The following is a 22,851-nucleotide window of genomic DNA, read 5'->3' as shown; positions in this document are numbered from 1 at the left end:
AAAATTAAAGAAAATATTTTACTATCAAAGTTAACCTGTCGCCTTTTGATTCCCTAAATTTTTTGGGGGTTTGATCTACAAACCGATTACAATGCAATCCACTTTGAATTCTACACAACCAAGACTGGCTATTGCACAGTGCAATTTTAGGACAATTTGCCCCGAATACGGAAAAAATGCAAAATTTGCAAAAAAAAAAAAAAAAAAAAAAATTAACCCAAAATGGATCCTACATTTTTATGATACATGTTGAGCCTACACATAAAGGGTGAGATGAAAAAAACTGCAACAAAGTCGAACGCCATAATTTTTAATTATACCCTACAACACTATGTGTTGGGGGTATTATAAGTTTGATTGGACCAAAAATTATGTAACACCTCGAAATATTGGCTTCCCATATAGGAAAGTATATATGGATCTTCCTAGCTCGCCGAGCTGAGTCGATCTAGCTATGTATGTCCGTCTGTCCGTCTGTCCGTCTGTCCATGTTAATTTGTAATCACTCTACAGGTCGCAATTATGGCCCGATCTTCACGAAATTTAGAATGTAGGTGGGGTTGAGGTCAGAATAGAACCCTATTTCTTTTGGAGATGATTGCCAAATGTTTAGGGGTTGAAATGGACCAAATACTGAAAAAATGTCGGATTTTGCAGTAGCTATACAGGTCGCAATTATAGACCAATCGACGCGGAATTTCGCATGTAGCTAGAGTTTAGGGCGGGGAAGAAGCCTACCAATTTGGGTGGTCATCGGATAATATTTAGCGGGTAAAATAGACCATATCTTTTGTGTTGAAAAAATCAAAATTTTTCATTAAACCGCGAATATTTTAAATCCTGGCGAAATCACAAAGCCATCACAAGGTTACTTCTGATCTTTACATTGATGTTAACATCCAACAAAACGGATGTATAGCAAAATATGTGCGATATATATGTCTATCAAAGAAGATATGCTTGAAAGATTAATTCAGAATGGCCTCTTGGCAGGAAACACAAAACGTCTAAAAAATCGCATAAAAATATCTCTCTAAAGATGAAAATATTGATTTTGTAAATTTTTCTCATATTTTTTTCAATTTTGTCATATTTTTTTTTGGCATATTTTCATTTTGAATTAAACATTTGGTAATATTTCTACAGCTAAAAAGACTAAGTAGTTAGGATATCAGGATATCATATACAGATCGCATTTATGGCCCGATCCTTACGAAATTTTGCATGGGGATAAGATGAGGGTCAGAATAGAAGCCTACTATTTTTGGAGATAATCGCCATATATTTAGGGGTTGAAATGGACCAAAAACTGCAAAATTGTCAGCAGGTCGTAATTATCGCCCGGTCCTCACACACATTTGTATGGGGGTTAGCGGACATTGAAAAAGCCAAGCAGTTTTGGATGGCCATCCAAAAATATTCAATGTGTGAAGGAGTTTGCCAACATTTGTAGACTAAATACGAAAATGTCCATTCCAGTGACTTTTTGGAGAATTCACAAACACAGGAAAGACGCCCTTCCGACTATTTCATTAACGCTGATTTCGTTGAAGAATATAGTCAAATGTCTGTATCTCATATAGATGCGTTTCAGTCAAAAACCAATAATAAATGTTAATCTTTTGCCACTTCTGAGAGAAATATTGGTTCCTTCTTGGGGAAATACTGGTTCCAGATCTAGGAAGACCATTTACGTGCAACATCTACCAATAAATTGGAAATGAGCAAATTCGTTTAAGTTGCTATTATTCGAAAATTAGAGAACGAAACCTGATGGTTTTCTTTTATTATTTGTCACAATATCTTGTGGAATTCTTTTGAGTATCTCGCCTATATAAACTGTTTGGTTTATTATAGTGTTGTAGGGTATTCAACGGTCGGCCCCGCTCGACTGTAGCCTTTGCTTACTTGTTTTAAAATTTTTTTGGTAAGGGAACCCCCACAAAAATCGGATTTAAAATTTGATGTCATTTCTGCTTCATTTATTGTCAATATCAAGGGATTTAAGAAATTGTTCTAATATTTATATATGTGTGTGGGATAAATAAAGTTTTAGTGTTATCCTGAGCCACCACTCCATAGAAGTGAGCAGTATTTTCCACTGCATTCACTCACATCCGACAATCCCATAACTATTTTGCCACTAAAATTCCAAAATAATTTCATTAAACTAAGCCACATACAACGGTTGCTGTCTGCAATTTTCATTCAATAATGAATTAAAGTCAAAAGCTTTAATCCTGTTTAGCCTGGCCAAATACAAATTGAAGTGTAATTTTTACCCCGGCCATATTCTCATGGCATGGATTTGCCATTGCCAATGGAGAGGATATGGTTGGGTAAAATGGTGTGTGATCTCATTTTGATTAGATTGTTCGAATTATTGAAATATGTTGACCATATTATAAATTTAGACACACCGACACACACGCACACAATCACACCAGCGATTATTAGTTTTACAATTGAAAACCTATGTGTGGCCATGAATGCAACAACAATGAGGATGGCAGAGATTATTTGTTGTAATAAAACAACACTTCCACTATTATTAGCAAAAACAACTAATTTTGAGTTGGTTGCAATTTTTGTTTTGGAGAATAAACCCACATTTCAATGGAAATCTAGTCGGAGGGGAATTGCGGGTCATAATAGGAAGTGGCATTGCGGCAATCAATTAGGCGAGTGATAATGGGGATATTTTGAATGCAAGAGGTATTAAAACACACAAATAAATGGGTAAAGGATAAAAGTGATGTTGGGACTTGTGGAAGCCTTGATGCGTAGGGAAGGTCTGATGTTGAAGGATTTGGAAGAACGGATTTGCTCATTTTCACTCAGGAGGAAAACTTGTTCGTGATCAGGATTCATCGGAGTCTATTCTTCATTTTTTTTTTTTTGTTTTGTGTGGGAACACTCCCACGTCACTCCAAGTTTGAACAAGTAAAGAAAGTCTTAAAGACGGGCGGGGCCGACTTTATGATACCCTAGACCACTTTGATAATTTAGTAGAGCTCCGCAAAACAATTAAAAGCTTTTATGGGAGAATTCAGTCATACACGCTCTGATTATAATTATAATTTAAAGTTCAAAGGACTAAGTATGCCGAAGCATTTGTATATTTTAAATTCGGACTTGTATTGCCCATTTGGCGCATTATTAATTTGAAATCGGATAAAGATATATATGGGAGCTATATCCAAATCGGAACCGATCTCGATAAAATTTGGCAAAGATATTTCTGAGTTGTATTTCATATATTTCCCTGAATATCGTTGTTACGGAGTGCATATTACGACTGTGGATAACAAATATAACAAATCGGATGAACAATATATATGGGAGCTATATCTATATCTGAACCGATCTTTACCAAATTTGACATACTAGCTTCTAGACTCAATTCGGTCGCATGTGCCAAGTTCCATTCCATTTGGGCAAATATTAGACGTTTGGTGTACAATAGAAGGTAAATCGGACGAAGTTATATATGGGAGTTATATCCAAATCTGAACCGATCTCGATAAAATTTAGCAAAGGCATTTCTGAGCTGCTTTTGATATATTTCCCCAAATATTGTTGTTACAGAGTGCAAATTACGACTGCGGAGGACAAAAATAACAAATCGGATGAACAATATATATGGGAGCTATAGCTATATCTGAACCCATTTCGATCAAATTTGGCATACTTATTTTCAGGCCTAATTTGGTTGTATGTACAAAATTCCATACTATTCGGGCTGATATTACACGTTTGGGCAAATCGGACGAAGATATATCTGTGGGAGCTATATCTAAATTTTTACCGATTATCTCCCATTTCAATAGGGTTCGTCCTTGGGCCAAACAAATGTTGATTGGAAAATTTCATCTCAATCGGATAATAAATGCGACCTGCATTTTGTTCACAAGAATACATGGACAGGCGGACGGACGGACTGACATACATAAATCAACTCAGAAAGTGATTCTATGCAGATTCTCAATACATAATACATAATACCCTTAACACTATGTGGTGTAGGGTATAAAAAAAAATCGGTCGAAAACCCCTAGAAAGTAGCGGACATAACTCTCCTAATAATGGGGATTATGCCTACAGCGATTACTGATATAAATTCCATTATAGGTAGGTATTTTCGACATGCGTGAATTTTTAGACACTCAATCACATGACTGGAGAGCGTATACAGGGTGAGATAAAAAAAACTGCAATAAATTCAAACGCCATAATTTTAAATTTTTTTTTTTTAATTTTATTGAATGAAAGCAAAAAATGTCGGAAATAGCATCAAATTTTAGAATAAGTTAAGGTTCGTTCAAATTGCTCACCTTTGGCACGAATTATAGCCTTCAAAAGGCCAATGAAACCGTCACATGCTGGCCGAATGTTGCTCTGCGGTATTTTGGCCCATTCCCGGCGAAGCGCTTGCTTGAGGTGATCGACACTTTGGTATTTTAGTGCCAACCTTGCTCTCCAAAATACTCCAAATTTACCAACGGATTGGTATCCAGACATTTTGGAAATGAAGCGGGGAACCTCATTTTGTAACCATTCGTGGGTGGCGCGTGCTCAGAGCGATGGTGTTGAGTCCTGTTTGAAATGTCCTAGGTCTGCGGCCAAAATGTTTGCGTGCCCAAGGCTTTAATACACCCTCCAGAATATTTTCGCGATAATATTCGGCATTTATTCTGATGCCACGGTCGATTAATACGAGTGGAGAGCGACCATCGGCTGTTATGGCGGCCCACACCATCACCATGGCCGGCGCTTGAGTTCTAGTGGCTGGTGGCCAACCGAAGGTGCACATTTTCAGCTGACCTCTTTGGCAAGTAAACACGATAATTTTGTTTCTTTACAAATTGCTGGACAACGAATGTTTTCTCATCGCAGAAAACCAAATTCGGCAGTTCACCACTTTCGGCCAAGCGAAGCACTTCTTTAGCTCTTTTGAGTCTATTTTCCTTCTGTTGCAGTGTAAGTTCTTGAAAATTTTTGAATATCCCTAATGCTCACAAAACACGAAATTAACATCCGATTGCATTCAGACTTGGCACATCTCAATATTTCCCTCAACACAAGGTCTGTTATAAAGATGATAGAGATCGGATCAGTTCTTATGGTTCCACAAAGGTTCAAAATTTTGAATAACCAAAACTATCTACTAACACAAGGTCTGCTGTTATGATGGAATATATCGGACCACTCATCTGGTACCTACCCCACAAACAGACAAAATTTCTAATAACCAAGAAGTTGATAAAACTTGAAATTAACACCCGCTTCCATTCCGAATTGGTACATCTCAATATTTCTATCAACAAAAGATCAGTAATAAAGAAGGTAGAGATCAGACCATTCATTCTGATACCGCCCCACAAAATGTTTGAAATTTTGAAAACCCATAACGGGCTTAAACCCCTAAATAAGCATCCAGTTCTTTTCAAATTTTACACATCCCATTACTTCTACTAATGTAAGATTTGCTGTAAAGATGGGATATATCGGACCACTCCTTCTGGGACCTTCCACACAAAAGAGTCAACATTTTGAATATCCATGAAGCTCATAAAACGCGAAATTAACATACGATTCCATTCAAACTTGGTACATTTCAAAATTTCCATCAACACAAGGTCTGTTATAAAGATGGCAGAGATCGGACCAATTCTTCTGGCACCTCCCCCACATAGGGTTCCAGTTTTTGAAAAACAAAACACTCAAAGAAGGCGTAGATCTTTTAGGAGTTTTTCAAAAAGTTCCGGTACAAAAATACAAATTTTCTTGTATTGGTCCGGAACTCCGGTTCAAAGGTCCCATCATATGATTACTTGTTAGATAGGTATTTCCATAAGCTTTCTGGTTAACTGTAATCAGATTAAAAATATGTCTCTGCAATAAATATAATATAATAAACTCAAGTTAAGCTTTGGTTTCTTTCCCACATCAAACGGTCCTACTTTCCATTATGGGGGTTATGACCAGGAAAACCCAGATTTGCAATTTACAATGTCCGGGCACCGTTGATGTGTGCTTTAGAAGAGGGGAAAAGTTCTTGTAGAGAAAAAATAACGTTATAAAAATAGAAGAACGAAAAAGTAGAATCTGGTCGATTATGAAAGGATGTTGCTCCCTCTCGAAAACAAGGGAAATACGCTCGAGCGACATCGAGCGAATTGAGTTTGCCCAATTTTTTTAGCACCCATGAGTGCTCCAGCACGAATTCGAGTGAATTTCTCTTTTTTAACCATTTAGAGCGAGTTTTTCAGAGGTCTGTAGACAACCTGTATGAAGATCCTTTGATCTGACTTCTATGTTAAGAGGATCTGTGTAATGTATATTATCCATATAACAGCTGTGGAACGTGGTCGGTTTGTTGAAGGTCCTTGAATGACCTTCAAATTATTGGAAGTTTTTGGAAGAGAGGGTGTGGAGGTTTTGGTACAGAAAAATACATATACATAGAAAAATAACAACAGCATGACAAAAACTAAGAGAATGTCCGGAGCAGAGCAGAGAGAAGAATCTGCTCGTTTTTTAACGAATTTTGCTCTCTTCGAAACATACTCAAATATACTCACTCCTTCGGAAATATACTCACTCCTATTCGAGCGAGTTTCTCAGATGTCTGTAGACAACCTGTATGAAGAACCTCCGATCTGATTTCTACTTTAAGATGATCGGTGGAATGTATTTTATCCATACAAGGTTTGTGGAACGTGTTCTTTTCGTTGAAGGTCCTTAAATGACCTCCAATTATTGGAAGTTTATGGAAGGGTTTTTATCTATAGAAAACTTATGGAGGGTATACTATGTGTGTGAATTATGTCCTCTATATACAGAAGAACTTCGAATGCGACACTTGGGGCTTGTATTGGTGTTATACAAAAACTTTGGAAGTTCTTTGACCTATAGACACCAATTAAAGAGCTTTTATACTTAAAACCCCCCAATTTCATCCAACCAAAATTTAAGTCCTCATTTTAAATCGGTCATATTCTCTTTAAACAAAAAAACTGAATTTCATACACATTCATAAATAAATACAACAATCTGTTCGCCGACAAAAAAACCGCAAATGTGATAAATTTGCATTACAGATTTTACGCTTTCAAATGCGAGTCAATATTAAGCGATATATATTTTTTTGCGAATTGCAACTGATGCTGTTGTTAAAAAACGCGCTCGCTGTTGTTGTGTGTTCTACCATAATAAAAACCACAACAAAAACAAAAATATAATAACGAACCAGAATGTCAACAGCATTTAACCGCCTGAATTGTACACATTAACCGCTGATGGTTTTTCAGTTGTTGTTGTCTTATCACAGGCGTTGGAACAGTAGGTTAGTGGGTCAGGGTGGGTGGTAATTGTGAAACAAATAAATAGTTTTAATGTGTCAGGTCTCATTGTTAGGGAAAGAGGGGTCAGAGAGGGGGGAAGAGAGGGACAGACAGGTGACTGGCCGAGAGTCAAAGCCCAGACGAAATGGCTGAAGCCAGAATCTTAAAATTTGCACGAGGGTTAATGTTGGTGTGTAGGTGTAAGAAAAGTCTGGTTTTCCCAAAATTCGTACTAAAAGGGTAGGAAAAGTACTAAAATTTGAATACTTTGTATTGGATGAACGCAAAGAGTTAGTATTCTGAAATTTGAAATGAGAGTCACCAATATAGTGCAGAATATATGTACCAAAGATGGTTTGGAAATTCGAACTTAAATTATACGAAAAGTTCTTAAATGGTACTGAATTTATAAAATTGTACCATTTGGTATTATGCGAACATATAGAGCTAAAAACTTAAAATTCGCTATAAGAATCAAGGTTGAAAAGTAAGTTTGATATATGAAGGTGGTTTTGGAAATGTGTACTAAGGGTATGGACTGTACCAAATGGTACAAAACTTGAAACAGTTTGGGGTTGGAGTTCCTGTTGGTGGTAGGTTTATGATAATGACAGATGTATACCCACAGCCAATATTCGATTATTTAAAAATATTTTGACTTCCGTTATGAATTTTCAAACTCTTGACCCTCTATGGAGTGGGCTTTGAAAGAATGGGTCAATATTGTCTATTTCATATCGGACCTAAATAAACATGACATAAATATTATTATAAATATATAAGAAAATCGAACATTTATATCCAATTTATGGAAAATCATAAATTCCATATTCATCTCAGAATTCTGGTTGAGAGACATATATTTGGATATAGCAAATTGTAAAGAATCGCTGAGTTGTTTCGCAATTTATGACACATAAAAGTATCGAAAATTGTGTCCTTTTGAGGGTGAGGTACCAGAAGGGGTTCGCAGATATATATAGCATCTTCACAACAGATTTTGTGTTAGCAAAATTGTTTGTATGTGTGAAATTTGAAGAGAATTGGATTCTTATTTCGCTTTCTTTGCGCGTTTTGATTTTCAAAATCTTGAACCATATGTGGAGCAGGTAGCAAAATAAATGGTCCGATCTCTAACATCTTTATAACTGATCTTGTGTTGATGGAAATATTTTAGATATACAATGACTGGAATGGAATACGATATTGATTTCGCTTTTTATGAGCTTCATGGATATTCACAATTTTTAGCGTTTGTGAGGGAGGTACCAGAAGGAGCGGACCGATATTGTCAATTTTCGCACCAGACCTATCACTGACGCAAATATTAGGATATGCAAAGTTGGAGCAAAATAGGATTATCATTTTTCTCTCTGCGCAAAAAAGATGTATTTATTGATAATTTCGACCATTTGTGGGGGAGTTACCAGAAGGAATGGACCGATATATTCCATCTTAACACCAGACCTTGGGTTAATAAAAATATCGGTATGTGTGAAATTTGAACGCCATCGGACTCTTACATCAGATTTTTATAAGAGTTGTAATTATTCAAAATTTTGACCATTTGTGGGGAAGGTACTTGATGAAGTGGACCGATATTGTTTATTTTCACACCATTACCTAGCACTGATGCAAATATTAGAATGTGCAAAGTTGGAACAAAATCGGATTTTCCTTTCACTTTCTGTGCAAAAACATATTTTTGGAAAATTTATACCTTTTGTGGGGGAGGTACCAGAAGAAGTGGACCGATATTGCCCATCGCCGAACTCGATCTAAGTTTGACAAAAATATTACGATGTACCAAGTTTGGACCAAATCGGATACTCCCTTCGAGAGTTATCGCGCGCACCAGCCTGCCAGATAGAGAGAGAGGGACGGACGGACAACGCTAAATCGACTCCAAATGTACTGAAACGGATTTGGTCCAAAGAGACCTGGGGTCTAAAACCGTTATTTCGATATATACATACCCTCTGTAGCCATATGGCTGACGGTATAAATACTAAATAGACTATATTTGGTACAATTTGATATTGGGTGCTTGAAATCTGAAATCGTTATATGGGGGATATACGAAGACGTGTACCTTCACAGACAATTTTCTGTCTTAGGCTGTAGTATTCATTACGAACTTCATATACTAAATTTAAAACAATTCCGGTGAAAAAGGTCTCTAAAATCATAAAAATACCGAATATCGGGAGGTATTGTTACATGGGGGCTATACGATGCCATCGATCTGCACAGGCAATTTTCACAGGCTGTAGTATTCATTACGAACTTCAAATACCAATTTTGAAACCATTACGGTGAATAATGTCGCTAAGATCATCAAAGTACCGAATATCGGGAGGTATCGTTATATGTGGGCTATACCAAAACGCGGACATACATGACCCATTTTCAATACCAAAAGTCCTGCAGACATAATATATATTTGAGTAAAATTGTATCAACCTACTTCGGAAGTTAGAGAATTTCATAGACGGACGGACATCGCCATGGAATTTTATGCTGATCAGGAATATATATATATACTTTGTGGGGTTTAAAATGTATGTTTCGAGGTGTTACAAACGGAATGACAAACTTAATATACTCTCCATACTCTGGTGGAGGGCATAAAAATACAATGACAAAAAACGTATCTCCATGATGCAGTTGTCGAAAGCTCAACCAATGAAAGATATTAATTTTTTTATTTTTATCCAAAATGCCCTCAAGCTCAAAGCTATTTCATTTTGGGGGGATGATTTGACAACCATATTACATATAAGGCGAGGTGAGGGAGAGAGGTCTTCAGAGACAAAAGTTTATTCTAATTTTTCTTCATCAAAATTGTTGGCTTTTAGTCAGCCCGTTTTGTAAGGCGGATGAAGTTTTCATATTAGTTTCTGTAACTTAACAAGAGTTTGACATTGAAAAAAACGAGGGGTGGTTAATTAAGGCTAGGTCTATTTTCAGTTAGGATGGTGACTCCAAAAAAAAAAAAAATTGGATATTGCCACGATTTTTATACCCTACACCATAGTATGGAGGGTCTGTGGAAATCACTTTAGCTTCCGAAGGAAATGAAGAAAATCGATACAAATTTACTCAAATGTGTGATGAGAGAGAGAGTGAGGAAGAGAGAGAGAGAGAGAGAGAGGGGGGGGGGGCATAGATACGAAAGTTTGTTATAATATTTCTTCCTCAAAAGGTTGGCTTCTAGTCAGCCAATTTTGTAACCGTTTTGTAATTTCTGTAATTTAGAACGAGCTTGACATTGTAAAAAACGAGGGGCGTTTGGACAATATTCAGTTGGTACGATAACTTGAAAAAGTATTGAATATTATTAAGATTTTTAAACAAGAATTGTTTAGTAGATATTTCATTAATACATTTTTATTCTTCTCCCCTTTTTTTTGCCACACTCCTTCGTATCGTCTTCAGCCTTGCATTTTTGTTTGCCACCATCAAAAATAGCAAAACAAGCTAGAGATGCACACTTAAACTTTAGTCTTTGCAAAATGCATATTTCTCGCTTGGATAGTTTTGCTTAGCTAAACCCAAGTTAACATGTAGTCGTTGCTGTTGTTGTTTTGTTTTGATTGGATGAGCTTGACAACTGCTGTTGCAACAGAATTTATCAGTCAAGGTTGCCACGGCATGGGTCAAAGTTTTCGTTTGCCAGCCAGCCAGCTGGCATAAGTGTTGTGCTGTGACACACATGACATCATTTGAAAAGAAGTAAGGAGTGAATTTTTTAAAATTTATTAATTTATCCTTTTTGTCATAATTTAAATATATCATGTTTTATGTCACTAATTAATAATTTAGTTGGAGATTCCCACTAAATTATTAATTAGTAAAAATTAATAAAGGTAAAATTTGAGATAAAATTTAAGACTTGTAGAAGACCTTCTACACGCCTTCAATTGATTAAACTCATTTTATTGGTTTTCTGAAGTAAAGATAGAGATATAAGGTCTTCAATTGATTCAAAATATTTTTAAGATATTCTGTTGATAAAACCTTGAAGTTCGCAATGGATACTACAGCCTAAGATAGAAATTTGTCTGTGCAGGTTCACGTCTTTGTTTAGCCCCCATATAACAGTACTCCCCGATATTTGGTATTTTGATGATTTAGCGATAATGATACAGGGTTGCCCATATTTTTTTTAAAAAATCCATGTTTTTTTTTTTTAAATCAAAGAAAAAAATAAAAATTTGGCGGTTGGCAATGTTAATCATTTAATTTGTTCCAAGTAGATTTGTTTACATCAATTTTTGAAAATGATATCTATCAAATGGCCGCCTCTGGCGTTGATGACGTATTGTGCCCTTTTTGCTCCATTTTCCATCGTTTTTGCCAACATTTCGGCCGGAATAGCGGCTATTTCTTCACGAATGTTGTCCTTGAGCTCTTCTACCCCACAAGAAGAAGTCAGGCGGCGTCATATCGGGCGAACGCGGTGGCCAGTCCAAATCACCACTTTTCGACATCAAACGGCCCGGAAACAAATTCTTCAGAAAATCGATTGTTATGCGACTTGTGTGCGGTGGAGCGCCGTCTTGTTGAAACCAGATGCCTCATACGCTTTCGACGAATAATTGACATCACAAAATTGGTCATCATGTCGCGATAACGCTCCTGATTTATGGTAACAGCATGGCCATATTCATTTTGGAAGAAAAACAGCCCAATGACCGTTTTCGCTCTAACGTCGCACCAAACTGTGTCTTTTTCGTCATGAAGAGGCACTTCTTGAATCTCCTGAGGATTTTCAGTGGCGTAAAAACGGCAATTTTGCTCATTTACGGTCCCATTCAATGTTCCAAAATTGCTCGTCATCTTCGGCCATTTCGATGACTCTTTGGGCCCATTCCAATCGACGAGGCTTGTCCGCAGGCAACATTCTTTACGTCAATTGAATTTTTGTACGGGAACAAATGCAAATCAATACGAATAATCCGTTGTAAAGTGGACCGACCCATGCCCAACTGCTGAGAACGGCGTTTTTGGATGTTCTTGGGGACCTCTCAACACCGGCTCGTACTGCAGCGATATTCTCGGCCGATCGCCTTGGTCGTCTTTTATATGGCCTCTTCGGATTAGAAAGAGCCTTACCAGTCGAAATTTTTTCGTATAAACGCTTAATGGTGTTCTTAGAAGGCGCACTTCTCACATTTTTTAATGTTTTAAAAGCACGTTGAGTTTTCACAATTGACTTCTTGTAAATTTCAACCAATTCAGAGCACTCGCGTGGCGTGTATTGGTTCATGGTAAAAATCAGTTTTTCCAGTTCCTTGCGAATGGTGGAGAGTATTAAAAGTTCGGCACGACCGAACTTAGGTGCTTTATTCCCGTTTTATACCTTGAAGACCACATTGCATAGGATTTGTTGCCCGATGATATTATAGACTCATCTAAAAAATAAAAAAAATTAAATTTGTAATAATTTGAATATTTTTCTGCTCACCTGTATTCTATGAGCAAGCTGCATAATCCACAAAACTGTGGCATAACCCATACAACCTATACAACATCCAGAAAGTCAAAAATTCCCCAAGCACATTTATGTCATTATTTTGTCGACTTTGTTGGCAATTATCAAACATTTCTGCATTTTCGAAAAAAAAGTATTAATATAGGCTAGCCTTAGTGTGGGATATACAACTAATAACCAAAACGTTTAGAATTGAAATAAAATAAATTTTTATTTTGAAGAATAAATTTAAAATTTTATGTGGAGGCTAATTGACAAAATAGAGTATTTAAAATGAACAAAAATTACACAAGTCTAAAGATTTTTTTTAGAAAATTTCATTTTTTTTAATTCATTTTGAATCCTCTTTCTGAATGTCGATACGAATGCGAAATAGCAACAGAAAAATACAATTTTAAATGTTCCTTTTTCATTTTTTTTTTTGATTAAACTAAAAAAAATTAAATTTTAGAAAAAAACTTATTTCACATTTACTTGCGCTTCGATATACAGAAACAAAATATTTTTTGTTCTACAAAAATATTTAAAATTCGATACAATGAAACATGGTTGAAATATTTCAATATTTTGTAGTTTTGTGTAAAAATTCAAGTTAATAACACGAATTGTAAACATGTCTGCTTGAAATATTTTTAAAAACACAACATGTGGTCAAAAAGGGGAAGTAGAGTATTTTTGACATGGATATGGCGTGATTTAGAGAATTAAAGCAAGGCTGTGAAGGCTTTAACATAATCTCCCACATTATCAAAGACTTTTTTAGATTTTGTTTTTTTTAAATTTAACGGAAAATTTTGGCGGCCAATATAGGGTGAGATAAAAAAAAAACTTCAACATAGTCAAACGCCATAATTTTTACATTTTTTTTTTAATTTTATTGAATGAAAGCTAAAAATGTCGGAAATACAATCCAATTTAAGAATAAGTTTAGATTTGTTCGAATTGGTCACCTTTGGCACGAATTATGACCTTCAAACGGCCAATGAAACCGTCACACGCTGCTCGAATGTAGCTCTGCGGAATTTTGGCCCATTCCCGGCGAAGTGCTTGCTTGAGGTGTTCGACACTTTGGTATTTTTTAGTGCCAACCTTGTTTTCCAAAATAATCCAGATACAATTGTCCAACGGATTGGAATCCGGAGATTTTGGTGGCCATTGTGTGGTGGAATTGAAGCGAAGAAACTTATTTTGTAACCATTCTTGGGTGGCGCGTGCTGAGTGCGATGCGGCTGAGTCCTGTTGGAATGTCCAAGGTCTGCGGCCAAAATGTTTGCCTGCCCAAGGCTTTAATACACCATCCAAAATATTTTCGCGATAATATTCGGCATTTATTCTGATGCCACGGAATTTTTCTTTCTGTTGCGGTGTTAGTTCTTGCACTTTTTGGATTTTCAATGGCTTTAACCCGAGCTCATTTTTCAATATTTGCCGAATGGAATATCGCCATATGTTCAGCTCACGAGCCATTTTTCAGCCACTGCGACGCGGGTTTCGATCAAGTCGTTTCTTTACTTTTCGAACCATTTCTGCTGATGGTGCTGTTTTCTCTCGTCCACTTCCTTGACGTCGGGCTACGTTACCAGTATCACGGTAACGACGGATTGTACGAGACACAAAAGATTTATTCACATTTAAATGCTGGAGTGCTCTAACGATAGCCACTTGTGGTTTTCCTGCCAAATATAAAGAAATCACCCGATCACGCTTGAATTCCATCACGAATAACTTTTTTTCTGGAAAATTCTCACCAAAATGCTTTTGTACGCTTGTAAACAATATAATGAGCTGTCACTGTAATAATTTTAACAGCTGTCGGACAAGTGGCTTAGAAATGACAGCAGTCTGAATTTGGATGCAGTTTTTTCATCTCACCCTGTAGGCTTATGGGGAAGCTAAAACTTGTCTTTATTCTCCGAAACATAACCAGCAGTCATTCTTTAGTTACTCGAAGGACTAAAATGGTTAAAGAGCACACGTTAATTTCTTCGTGGATCTTTATACCCGACACCACAATGTGGTCAGGTTATTATGTCTTTGTGCATTTATTTGTAACAGGCAAAAGGAAACGAGATAGACCCATAGTTCCTTTTGATGATCTGCATAGAATCACATTCTGAGTCGATTTATGCATGTCCGTCCGACCGTCTGTCCGCCCGTCTGTCCATGTATTTTTGTAAACAAATTACAGTTCGCAATTATTGCCCTATCCAGATGAAATTTTGCACAAATCATTTGTTTGACCCAAGGACGAACCCTATTGAAATAGGAGATAATCGGTCAAAATTTAGATATAGCTCCCATATATATCTTCGTCCGATTTGCCTTTTATTGTGCACCAAACTTGTAATATCAGCCCGAATAGTTAGGCCTGAAAATAGGTATGCCAAATTTGATCAAAATCGGTTCAGATATAGCAATAGCTCCCACATATATTGTTCATCCGATTTGTTATTTTTGTCCTTCGCAGCCGTAATATGCACTCTGTTAGAACAATATTTGGGGAAATATATCAAATACAGCCCAGAAATACATGTGCCAAATTTTATCGAGATCGGTTCAGATTTGGATATAGCTCCCATATATAACTTTGTCCGATTTACCTTTTATTGTGCACCAAACGTCTAATATTGAATTGAATTGGATGAAATTCGGCACTTACGACGAATTGAGTCTTAAAGCTAGTATGTCAAATTTAGTGAAGATCGGTTCAGATATAGCTATAGCTCCCATATATACTGTTCATCCGATTTGTCATATTTGTTACCCACAGCCGTAATATGCTCTCCGTAATAACGATATTCAGGGAAATATATCAAATACAACTCAGGAATATCTTTGCCAAATTTTATCGAGATCGGTTCCGATTTGGATATAGCTCCCATATATATTTTTATCCGATTTCAAATTAATTGTGCACCAAATGGGCAATACAAGTCCGAATTTAAGAGATACAAATGCTTTCTTTACTGTTTTTTTTTATTGGGCCAATATGGATAACCTTTTCCCATCTTTTTAAAAGGTTTCAAAAAATTTTGGAACAAAATGAACAATTTATTTCCAACTTACAAAATAAAATATCCGTTTAGAATAATTACTCAGGACCTGAGAGCTGCTTTGGTTATGTGTTCTTCCTCATTTTAGCACCTGTCATGCTTTAGATTTTAATAAACTCTCCAATAAATTGAAAACAAATGCCATTCGGACGTTTGTTCACACCATTTTCATATGCCGTCAAAGTGGTCACAACCTTGTGACGACCTTCAATATTAACTTGGACATCGAATACCGGGCTTATGTCGAACAGCGGCATGTGATAGGTTAACTAAAAAAATATATAAAAATTATTAGGAATTTTTTTGGGATATGACCGTAAAATTTACCCCATTGTTGTTGAGACATTTCCGCTCTTCGGCGGGAATGTGTTTCGTCCACAACTGATGCCAATAGGAATCCTTGTCGAATTGATCGGCACAAAAATCATTGGAGATCAAACTAAAAACTGTAGGCTGCCAGGCACCGCGCTGGTATTTGAAGACCTCACAGCGTAACTAAAAAAGAAATTCGGAATATTTTTTTTCCAAAAATCTTGGAACCAAGTTTTGCTCACTCACTTCAATGCGATCTTCCGGCTGGACATCCCAAACGACGGTTGCGTTGCCCTGGACAATGATACTGCCATCAATGAATTCAATTTGGTACTCCGATATATCGCACAAATCGTGTATGCCATTATTATCCGGCACATCGGGACACTTGTCGAACATAATTTCATTTTCGAAAAAGAATTGAAAGTGGGAGGCCTGAGATTTGTGTAGCAAGGCGATGATGAGGAATCCTAAAACGGCAGCTAAATCCTTGTTCTGTTTGTTTTGAAATTTCTGACTAACTAATGAGGCAAATTCTAAGGGAGAACTGTTAAATAAGCTGTGGCTACACTGGTCTACAGTTCTATTGAAATTTTTAAATTTTGTTTTTAATTTCTGTTTGGAGATAAGAATAATTTTACCTCACCGAATCCTTGGTCCCTCGACTAAGCCCTGATGAGGTATATATTTTTTTTTTGAAAATACTTACAAAAAATTCGTCTTAAAACTTTGTAGCATAGTGTAACATTGGGTGGTAAACAATGTTAACATGCTAATTAAACAATTTATTTTAAGCGGATATGAATGTGAAAAATAAAGGAAGAAGATTCCGGATAGTGTAACATTAATTAGATATCGTAAAACGTCATCAATATCTACGTAAATACATATTTATGTCAACTACGTTACATGGATGTAGGACACAACGGTGTGTGCTCCAAACACGAATAGAGATCCGAAAACCAAGTCCATGAGGGAAATTTTCCAAACAAACAGATAGCATGGATATTGGAAAAGTTTGGGAGAACGTTGTTTAATTTTAGGACAATTTGAATAATAAATCTAATTATACAGGGTGAGATGAAAAAACTGCAACCAACTTCAGACGGCTGTCATTTCTAAGCCACTCGTCCGACAGCTGTTAAAATTACTCCAGTGACAGCTCATTATATTGTTTACAAGCGTACAAAAGCATTTTGATGAGAATTATCCAGGAAAGAAGTTATTCGCGATGGAATTCAAGCGTGATAGTGTGATTTCTTTATATTTGGCTGGAAAACCACAAGTGGCTATCGTTAGAGCACTCCAGCATTTAAATGTGAATAAATCTTTTGTGTCTCGTACCGTCATCGCTCGTTACCGTGCGATACTGGTAGCGTAGCCCGACGTCAAGGAAGTGAACGGAAGAAAACTGCAACATTAGCAGAAATGGTTCGAAAAATAAAGAAGCGACGTGATCGAAACCCGCGTCGCAGTGGCCGAAAAATGGCTCGTGAGCTGGACATATGGCAATATTCCATTCGGTAAGCTCGGAGTAAAACCATTGAAATTCCAAAAGGTGCAAGAACGTACATCGCAACAGAAAGAAAATAGACTCAAAAGAGCTAAGGAGTCGCTTCGCTTGGCCGAAAGTGGTGAACTGTCGAATTTGGTTTTCTCCGTTCCGATGAGAAAACATTCGTTGTCCAGCAGTTGGTGAACAAACGAAATGATCGTGTTTTCTTGCCAAAGAGGTCAGCTGAAAATGTGCACCTTCGGTTGGGGGTTGGCCACCAGAACTCAAGCGCCGGCCATGGTGATGGTGTGGGCCGCCATAACAGCCGATAGTCGCTCTCCGCTCGTATAAATCGACCGTGGCATCAGAATAAATGCTTAGTATTATCGGGAAAATATTCTGGAAGGTGTATTAAAGCCATGGGCACGCAAACATTTTGGCCGCAGGATCATCGCACTCAGCTCGCGCCACCCAAGAATAGTTACGAAATGAGGTTCCTCGCTTCATTTCCAGCGCACAATGGCCACCAAAAATTTCCGGATACCAATCCGTTGCAATATTTGGAGTCTGGAGTATTTTGGAAAGCAAGGTTGGCACTAAAAAATACCAAAATGTCGATCACCTCAAACAAGCGCTTCTCCGGGAATGGACCAAAATACCGCAGAGTAACATTAGGACAGCGTGTGATGGTTTCATTGGCCGTTTGAAGGCCATATTTCGTTCCAAAGCTGACCAATTCGAAAAAAATTGAATATATCCTAAAATTTGATGCTATTTTCAAAATGTTTTGCTTTCATTCAATAAAATCAAAAAAAAAAAAAAAAAATAAAATAAAATAAATAAATAAATAAATAAAATAAAAACTATGGCGTCTGCCTTTGTTGCAGTTTTTTTTTTATCTCATCCTGTATTAGGAGAGGTTGGATAATATTTTGAAAAAAAATTGGCAAAACGTGAATAACCTTTTCTTTCATAGTTTTGGGACGAGAAATCAAATTGGGAGCAACTGGGATACTTTTTTTAATTTTGGGACAACTTTTGGGACAAGGCAGATAGTTTATAAAAATATATAATTTCTGGAGCAACATTAACCGATTTATTTTTTTTTATAATTTTGGGAAAACGTGGCTCATTTGTGTATAATTTTGGGACAACATGAATAATTTTTTCACATTTTGGGACAACATGGATATTTTTTATTAGTTTGGGATCACTGCTTTTTAATTTTGGGACAAAGTGGGTCATATTTTATAATTTTGGGACAATACTAATAATTTTGGTAAATTTTTGGAACAACGTGGGTTACTTTGTTATAATTTTGGGACAAGATGGATCAAGCATTTTTAATTTTGGGACAAAGTGGGTAAGTTTTTTTTATAATTTTGGGACATTTTGGTTAATTTTTCTTATAATATTGGGACGACGTGGATAATTTGAGACAACGTGGATCAGTTGTGTATAGTTTTGGGACAAGGTGGATAAGTTTTTTATATTTTGGGACAACATGGATATTTTTCTAATTTATATTTATATAATTTTTAGACAACGTGGACATTTTCTTTATATTTTGGGATGGGATATTTTGGGAATATCGATATTTTTAATTTTGGGACAAAGTGGATATTTTTTATATTTTTGAGACAACGTGGGTAAGTTTTTTATAATTTTGGCACAAGTTAGATGAAGCATTTCTAATTTGAGACAACGTCGACCATAGGTTCATAATTTTTGGGACAATTTGAATATTTTTAAGTGTTTGTTTTCTCTTATTTTTTTATAATTTTGGGACAACGTGCGTATTTTGAGACAACGTGGATCATTTCTGTATAATTTTGCGACAAAATGCATAATTGTTTTTATATTTTGGGACAACAAGAATATTTTTTCTTATTTTGGGACAAAGTAAATAACTTTTTTTAATTTTGGGACAAGGTGGATCAATCATTTTTAACTTTGAGATAACATGGACCATTTGTTCATAGTTTTACAGAAAGGGGGGTTTTTTTATAATTTTGGGAAAACGTGGATCATTTTTAATATTTTGGGACAAAGCAGGTATTTTTATACCCTACAACACTATGTGTTGGGGGTATTATAAGTTTGATTGGGCCACAATTTATGTAACACCGCGAAATATTGGTTTCCCACATAGGAAAGTATATATATATCTTCCTAGCTCGCCGAGCTGAGTCGATCTAGCTATGTATGTCCGTCCGTCCGTCTGTCCGTCTGTCCGTCTGTCCATGTTAATTTGTAATCACTCTACAGGTCGCAATTATGGTCCGATCTTCACGAAATTTAGAATGGAGGTGGGGTTAATATCAGAATAGAACCCTATTTCTTTTGGAGATGATCGCCACATGTTTAGGGGTTGAAATGGACCAAATACTGAAAAAATGTCGGATTTTGCAGTAGCTATACATGTCACAATTATAGACCAATCGACGCGGAATTTCGCATGTAGCTAGAGTTTAGGGGAGGGAAGAAGCCTACCAATTTGGGTGGTCATCGGATAATATTTAGCGGGAAAAAAAGACCATATCTTTTGTGTTGAAAAATTCAAAATTGTTCATTAAACCGCAAATATTTTAAATCTCGGCGAAATCACAAAGCCATGACAAGGTTACTTCTGATCTTTACATTGATGTTAACATCCAACCAATCGGATATATAGCAAAATATGTGCGATCTATATGTCTATCAAAGAAGATATGCTTGAAAGATCTCTTATATGTCGAGAACGGCTGAACTGATTTCGACAGTTCTCATTAATTCAGAATGGCCTCTTGGCAGGAAAGAAAAATCGTCTAAAAAAACCGCATAAAAATATCTCTCTAAAGATGAAAATATTGATTTTGTAAAATTTTCTCATATTTTTTCAATTTTTTCATATTACCTTGTCACAAAATCTTGTCTTAAAAATCCGCAATGTTCCAAAGAGGTGTCTCAAATTTATGTTAAAAGTGCCCATCGAGTTGTTCTAAAATCAAATATAAGATCACCCTAGTTGTCCCAAAATCGTATATAAATGAATTCTGTCATAACAAAAATCCGTATAAAATATCCACGATGTCTAAAAATTGTTTATAAGACATTCACGTTGTTCCAAATTTGAATATAAGACCTCTACATTGTCCTAAAATTGTGTATAAGAAAATTACATTGTCCCAAAATTGTATATAAATCATTCATGTTGTCTTAAAATTGTATATAAGACATTCACGGTATCCCAAAATTGTGTATAATATATTCACGATGTCTCAAAATTTGGTACAAAATCCAAAATTGTGTATAAGACCTTCACAATACCACACAATTATGCAAAAGACATTCAGGTTGTCCTAAGATTATTTAGAAAATATTCACGTTGTCACAAAATTTTATAGAATACATTCACCTTGTCACAAAGTTGTGTATAAGAAAATCACGTTGTCACAATATTGTGTGTAAGACATTTGCGTTGTCACAAAATTTGTGTATAAGACATTCAAGTTTTACCAAAACTGTGTATGAGAATTCACGTTTGTCACAAAATTATGTACAAGACATACGCGCTGTCCCAAAATTGTGTATAAGAAAATTCACGTTGTCCCAAAATCGTGTATAAGACATTTATATTGTCCCAAAATTTTATATATTAGAAATTCAAGTTGTACCAAATTTGTGTTTAAGGCACTCACGTTGTCACAAAATTATGTTTAAGATATCCAGGCTATTCCAAAATTGTCCCAAAATCGTTATCCCAATGTTGCGCAATGTTCAAAATCATGTCCCAAATTATATTTATTTTATTTGGGTTGATCCATAATCATGTCAAAGCTATCCACTTTGGGACAGCATGGAAAAAATTTCTAGTTTGTCCCAAAATGTTATAGAAGTTATCCACATTGTCCCATATTATTGTAATACAGATCCTATGTGTCCCAAAATGGTATAAAAATTTACTCTGTCCTAAAATCGTATATAGGTTATCATTGTTGTCTCAACATCATGTATAATCATTCAGCTTGTCCTAAAATTATATAAAAACAAGTAAGCAAAGGCTACAGTCGAGCGGGGCCGACCGTTGAATACCCTACAACACTATGATAAACGATACAGTTTATATAGGCGAGATACTCGAAAGAATTCCACAAGATATTGTGACAAATAATAAAAGAAAACCATCATGTTTCGTTCTCTAATTTCCGAATGATAGCAACTTAAACGAATTTGCTCATATCCAATTTATTGGTAGATGTTGCACTTAAATGGTCTTCCTAGATCTGGAACCAATATTTTCCAAAGACCTATAATCTCTCAGAAGTGACAAAAGATTAACATTTATTATTGGTTTTTGACTGAAACGCATCTATATGAGATACAGGCATTTGACTATATTCTTCAACGAAATCAGCGTTAACGAAATAGCCAGAAGAGCGTCTTTCCTGTGTTTGTGAATTCTCCAAAAAGTCACTGGAATGGACATTTTCGTATTTTGTCTACAAAAGTTGGCAAACTCCTTCACACGTTGAATATTTTTGGATGGCCATCCAAAACTGCTTGGCTTTTGTAATGTTCGGTAACCCCCATTGAAATGTGCGTGAGGATCGGGGGATAATTACGACCTGCAGACAATTTTGCAGTTTTTTGGTCCATTTCAACCCCTAAATATATGGCGATCATCTCCAAAAAGAGTAGGCTTCTATTCTGACCCTCATCTTATCCCCATGCAAAATTTCGTAAGGATCGGGCAATAAATGCGATCTGTATATGATATCTTGATATCTCAACTACTTAGTTTTGTTAGCTGTATAAATATTACCAAATGTTTAATTCAAAACGAAAATATGCCAAAAATATGACAAAATTGAAAAAATATGAGAAAATATTACAAAATCTATATTTTCATCTTTAGATAGATATTTTTAGACGTTTTTTCTTTCCTGCCAAGAGGCCATTCTGAATTAATTAAAATATGACAAAATTGAAAAAATATGAGAAAATATTACAAAATCTATATTTTCATCTTTAGATAGATATTTTTAGACGTTTTTTCTTTCCTGCCAAGAGGCCATTCTGAATTAATGAGAACTGTCGAAATCAGTTCAGCCGTTCTCGACATATAAGAGATCTTACAAGAATATCTTCTTTGATAGACATATATAT

The 22,851-nt window shown here is 35.9% G+C and overlaps 1 protein-coding gene across 1 annotated transcript in view; it reads right to left on the bottom strand.

Moving 5' to 3' along the window:
* Positions 1-15,805: 15,805 nt before the first annotated feature.
* The window catches only part of LOC101900064 (uncharacterized), a 42,742-nt gene continuing 35,696 nt past the window's right edge, over positions 15,806-22,851 (bottom strand). The window contains exons 2-4 of the mRNA XM_059127553.1: positions 16,455-16,791; positions 16,224-16,391; positions 15,806-16,165 (exon numbers count right to left, since the gene is read on the bottom strand). Coding sequence (XP_058983536.1) covers positions 15,998-16,165; positions 16,224-16,391; positions 16,455-16,791 — 673 coding nt within the window. The 3' untranslated portion in view covers positions 15,806-15,997. The remainder of the gene's footprint in view (positions 16,166-16,223; positions 16,392-16,454; positions 16,792-22,851) is intronic.

The sequence above is a fragment of the Musca domestica genome, unplaced genomic scaffold, assembly GCF_030504385.1.
Source record: "Musca domestica strain aabys unplaced genomic scaffold, Musca_domestica.polishedcontigs.V.1.1 46, whole genome shotgun sequence".
In the NCBI taxonomy this organism is placed as follows: Eukaryota; Metazoa; Arthropoda; class Insecta; order Diptera; family Muscidae; genus Musca; species Musca domestica.
Note: the sequence above shows the minus strand (reverse complement) of the source record. Positions and strands in the feature narration are given on the sequence as shown.